This window comes from Tachypleus tridentatus, chromosome 3 (genome assembly GCF_004210375.1).
Source record: "Tachypleus tridentatus isolate NWPU-2018 chromosome 3, ASM421037v1, whole genome shotgun sequence".
NCBI lineage: Eukaryota > Metazoa > Arthropoda > Merostomata > Xiphosura > Limulidae > Tachypleus > Tachypleus tridentatus.
This window is the reverse complement of record NC_134827.1, coordinates 97,719,623-97,725,424: the sequence shown is the minus strand read 5'-3', so window position 1 is coordinate 97,725,424 and position 5,802 is coordinate 97,719,623. Positions and strand designations below refer to the sequence as shown.

Here is a 5,802-nt window from a genome sequence, read left to right as displayed (position 1 = left end):
GAGATTCGAAATGAGAATGCGACCAATACCACTGAAACATGACGAAGAAAAAGGGTAAATGTGATTCGACGCGATAGAAAAACTACAAAGCTTTTAGTTAAAGATAAAAAAATACAGAAAGTGTCAGCCATCGGTTCTAAACAATCAACCTTTTACAAACAGATCTAAACAAAGTAGTTTGCACAAATTATTCCAACAATAACAGATAAAATCAAATAACCATCGCAATATACAATGGTTTACAATCTTCTGTTGAAACAACAGATTAAACGAACAACTCTATTACAAAATTAACTGCACTTTAAAGCAACCATGCCACAAACAATTAAAAACAACCTGTCATAACCAACCGTATTTTCATTTATTTCCAACTACCGGAATGACAATCAGATGGCGCTTTAATGTGTCGAACTCGTGAAGTTACCCAGGTCGTGTCCTCAAACACACAAATTAATAAACAAAACTGAGTTTCGTACTTTGAGGTCAGGAGTGCGTTAAAAAGAGTAGCTTTAAGCAAAATCCAGTAAAATAAAAAAAATACATCTGTTGATGGGTACGTGAGCGACACCTAACGGTTGAAATAGTTGTATCACACTGATCTTTAATCATGTTTTTAATAACTGTTGGTCTCTATGTAGTATGTGTACCGTTGAAATCATATATTAATTAACTTGTAGATTACACTCTGTAAACGGGATGTTCACAGAAATCAGACGTTTCAATAACATTAACCATAAGAAGGCCAGCTTACAAGATTATCAGTTCTTGTGAATGATAATAAAGTTAATTCAAATAAAGTAACAATATAATATAAATAAACGGATAAAATGAAATATCTTGTATCTTGTGTTATCAAATGTTACCAGTAAACCTTACTTACATAAGCGTTGGTAATTATTGCAATTCATATTCCTGATTGGATTTACATTCTCTAATTATTTTTTAATTAATTATATATATATATATATATCACGCCGAGACCACTGTTACGTCTATTGCATCCCAACTAGTCTGAAACATTCTAGAATTGAACGAAATACCTCGAATTTAGTGGGTGTAGCAGGTGTACTATGATTGATTGTTATACGTGTAGCGTGTACTTGGTTGAGAAATACTACGTTTTCTTGCTACCTTTCATTCATGACTTATTAAGATTAGCATACGTCGCTCTACGACAAACTTGTCCACAGTATCCTGTCAAAGGTAGAAAACTACCTTGTACGTTTAACTCCTTGAACAACGGTATTCTGTTATGACGTATGACATTAACGCTCTCTGTTTAGTTTTGTGAGCAGTACGTGTACCTTCTCAAACACCTAATGTTTTCTCTTCATGAGATTTAGATGCGATATCATTTAGCCAATAGGCATAAAGAAAACATATTACTCAAAGTTTAGATTCTGTGGAAAAACAAATTTTATTAAACACTAGTTTGTTTGTTTGTTTGAATTTCGCGCAAAGCTACACAAGGGCTACGTGCGCTAGCCGTCCCTAATTTTCCAGTGTAAGATTAGAGGGAAGGCAGCTAGTGATCACCACCCAACTCTTGGGCTACTGTTTTACCAACGAATAGTGGGATTGACCGTCCCACTATAACGCTCCACGGCTGAAAGGGCGAGCATGTTTGGTGCGATTGGGATTCGAACACCTTATCCCACCTGGCCATGCCGGGCCTTTTAAAAAGTAGTCAAAATAAGAAACAGTCAGAGATATCCAGAACGGTTCGTCAGTTTATTTTCGTTGATTAATTACAATCCTGTTTAACAATACAAAAACTAATAAACACACTAAATACGATCTATAACCCACGAAAGCAGAGTTAATAACATCAATGCGTTTAACCTCATCTGACAAATGAACGTGATTAAATAAACATAATTTTCGTTTAAATATTCCGCTAGAGGCCACCACTAGACAGGAAATACTTTCACGTGAACTCCATTTATAGGACCAATAGTCAGGAACTTGACTTTATATTGGATATCTCCCTGAAAGACAAGAATATTTAAGAAACAAGTAACACATATGTCCTATGTTGTCTAAATATGACTTGAAAAGGAGTTTTTAATACTATTTTATTTTATATTTACCTTGCCATTTCTCTGTAACTAACGTTTTACATTATTTTAGGAAAATTACAATATTAGAATGTATTATCTTTGTTCAATGCTTTTATTTCAGAATATTTCAAATTGAAACGTACGATTCCAGTCTTCTCAGAAGGAACTAGTTTGTAAGCGCGTAAGATTCTGGCCAAAGCTAGTTTAGCTTCCAATTGCGCCATTCTCATTCCAACACAGTTTCGTGGTCCAGATCCAAACGGTTGATAGGCCATGGAATGGATATCCTTCTTATTTTCGGGTAGAAACCTGGAAACCATAACATAACACTTAAGTTAGAAAAGTTCACTGTTTTCTTTCTAACTAAATGTAAATATTTCCCAAGACAATTGCTAATGAAACTGTGAAAATAACAAAAGTTCTTGGCATGTATTACGTATTTATTGTTTACCTCTCAGGCTTAAACTCGTATGGCTCAGACCAGATCTCTGGATCGTGATGGAGGTGCCAAACAGGGACCTGTATGGCAGTATCTTTGGGGATTTTAAAATCACCTAGCTGGTAATCCTCATCAGTAACTCTATTGGTGAACCTGAAATAAAGATATGTATCATTTTAACATCATCACAGAACAAGATCACAGTCACAATAAAGAAATGACATCTGTTCCGATCTAACTCGGTTGTAATTTATTTACTGGACTGGTACAATATTTATTTTCTTATTTTGAGACAGAAGTTGCCAGAAAAACTATGGTATTGAATTTTTTTGTTAGATCGTAAACTAGCAGGTTGTTTTGGGAAACAAGCTATTTTTCAGCTTAAAAGAGAGTACACTAATTTCAATACAGAATAATTTAGATTAATTATAAAAACAACTGCCGTTATGTGGCAGTAACTGATTTATGTGATAAAATTCTGCTTTTGGAAGATAGCGCCACTATAAATTAAATGAACAACAAACTCACGTGATTAGTGGAGGGTACATTCGCAGAGATTCTGAGAAAACTCGGTCTAAATATTGGAGTTTGTTTACTGTGTTGTAATCTAAGACACCCTGAAAACAGTATTAAGATAAAATCGAATAATTAACGCCTTCTTTGGAATTCATATTAAACATTTTAAACATAAAGAAACCTTCTGATGACAAAGGAATTGATTTTACAATAATGTTGCTAAATGTCTTGTGAATAACATTCTGCTGAAGGTACGTATAATTGAAAATTTGAAGTGTGTTGTGCAGTGAGTGTTCTAACTTATATTTCAGATACAAATAAAACACAAATCTTACATCTTGGCCTAAGATATCGTTTATTTCTTCACGAATTATTTCCTGGACATCTTGTCGGTTTACTAGTATATTAGTTGTGAAACCGAGGGCTGTACTTGTTGTTTCATAGCTATTCAAATAAGTTAAATTTAGTTTCGATTTTGTAGATATGATTATTGGAAAACATATATAAACATAGCATTGAAATACTGAGTATTACTGCAATGATAATAAATCTATAAAATCTTGGTAGGTTTTACTTATATTCTCTATGAAAATGTTATGTTTATATCACAGCTTCAGTTCACTTTTAAAATATTATCAAAACAAATAATAAGGTTTTTGTCTATAGTAACGATAATACCAATACATGACTTACCCGGCCAATAGAAATAAGACGCAATTTGCTTTAATATCCACATCTGTAAGAAATTTCATCTGCTTCTTGCCATTTTTAGAGCTTTCTAATCAAATACAACCAGAAGGAAAAAAAACTACAAACATTTGACCAAACAAATAATTGAATTTGATATAAAATCCTTAAGAACAGTAAGATACATTAGTATGAAACTTTATATGCAAAAACGGCTCGTTTGGGCTGAGAAAACACTTTTACATAGAAGAGCGAACAACGTTTCGACCTTCTTCGGTCATCGTCAGGTTCACAAAGAAAGAGGTAACTCACCGGAAGCTGATCACATGTTTGGCACAAAACTGAGATCTATACTATGTAAAAACTACACTGACAAACACCACACCAACATTATTTATAAAATACAATGTGATAACTGCCACGACTTCTATATTGGAGAAACAAGTAGAAAATTGGAAACCAGATTCAAAGAACATAAAAAGTCACCTTCACACGTTTTCGAACACTGCAAGTCAAATAAACACAACATAACCATAGAAACACTCAAATACTAAATAAAGAAACAAACATAAACAAACGCAAAATTAAAGAAGCCTTACTTATACAACAACTTAAACCCAAAATAAACCAATATAAAGGAACGCCTTTATACCTATATTAATAAAATAAAATAAATAAAATTATATATTCAAACATCTAATACCGCCCTCTATTTCGACACACAGTTACACAACCCCTTTCAAACATGTTTTCAGCTTCCGGTCAGTTACCTCTTTCTTTGTGAACCTGACGATGACCGAAGAAGGTCGAAACGTTGTTCGCTCTTCTATGTAAAAGTGTTTTCTCAGCCCAAACGAGACGTTTATGCATATAAATTTTCTCAACAAGTGGGTTTCTCGTCATCACTGATTAGTATGAAACGGTTTGAGTGGGCTTGTGGTAGCTCAAAGGTCACTGGTGAAATGAGCAAAACAAAAAGATGAAATAAGCTTTATATGACTAACAGTGAATAGACTCAAACTGTTAACACGTGCTCTTTAAATCTGAATCCACGTTTGAATTGTTCAACAAAATTACTATAGTTGGTTATATGGTAGAAAAAAGAACGGTACAACAGTGATATTACGAAATCTACAATGAAGCATGGTTTAGGATCAGGACAAGTTTATGTCTGCGTCTTAACCAATAATGAAGGTGATCTGCACAGAAGTGATGGCACCTTGACTGCATCACAGACTCTGTTACATCATACATTTCCTTGTGGTTTAGTATTCATTGCACGGGTATTCATTTTTTCACAAACCCATGCATACTAAGATGTTTTATAACAAGAAGAAGAGGTATACTCATGACAATGTATGGTGAAAGAAGCGAATAATGTATAAAAGGTATGCTAATAAACGTTCAGTATAATAATAGTTGAAACAGTATTTATATTAAGTAATAATTTGAATAGTAATTATTATTGTAAGAACTTATTTAAATTGAGGAATTGCAAGATTTGTGTATATCAAAATTTATTTTGTATTTAAAGACAATTTCAATACTAAATAAATTGTAATGTTGAAGTTGTTTTCATTAATGAAAGTATATTAGGCCTAAGGTCACCTTTTCATCATTGAAAGCACCTGTTATTGGCTCGTCTTCACCAGCTGTCAGGTGTTTAGCAGTGGCATTTTCAATGTCTTCTTCAGCCATTTGAGTATCCAACATCATCTGAAGAAGATCAGCTCTTCGAAGCTAAAAAATAGGAGAAAATACAAAACTTACATATAATGATTAACCAATAAAATAATTTTGTTAAAAATTTCGATGTTGTTCAGAGGAGTACAACTGACTTTTCAAACAAAATCAAACCATACTGGTGTTTGGGAAGTTACAAAAATAGTCGAATTCATCTTTAGATATCCTGCTTTAATAAGATGTCATAAAGTGTGTAAATCCTTAATGTCATTATTTTATCGAATTAGAAGGAAGAAGAAGCATTAACGGTTTAGAAAACCTGTTTTAGTTTTGAGTTGCCTGGTGATTAGCGGGCTGCGGATCAAAGGTTCCAACTGATGCTGCTTAACACCAGTAACAATGTTCTTCTGATGACGG

General features: G+C 33.4%; 1 protein-coding gene across 1 annotated transcript in view; it reads right to left on the bottom strand.

The window, feature by feature from the left end:
- Positions 1-1,712: 1,712 nt before the first annotated feature.
- Positions 1,713-5,802, bottom strand: part of LOC143245920 (cytochrome P450 3A11-like) — a 20,636-nt gene continuing 16,546 nt past the window's right edge. Inside the window, exons 15-21 of the mRNA XM_076492173.1 lie at positions 5,331-5,442; positions 3,709-3,793; positions 3,351-3,459; positions 3,028-3,116; positions 2,512-2,652; positions 2,204-2,369; positions 1,713-1,988 (exon numbers count right to left, since the gene is read on the bottom strand). Of these exons, the coding sequence (XP_076348288.1) occupies positions 1,911-1,988; positions 2,204-2,369; positions 2,512-2,652; positions 3,028-3,116; positions 3,351-3,459; positions 3,709-3,793; positions 5,331-5,442 (780 nt within the window). The 3' untranslated portion in view covers positions 1,713-1,910. The remainder of the gene's footprint in view (positions 1,989-2,203; positions 2,370-2,511; positions 2,653-3,027; positions 3,117-3,350; positions 3,460-3,708; positions 3,794-5,330; positions 5,443-5,802) is intronic.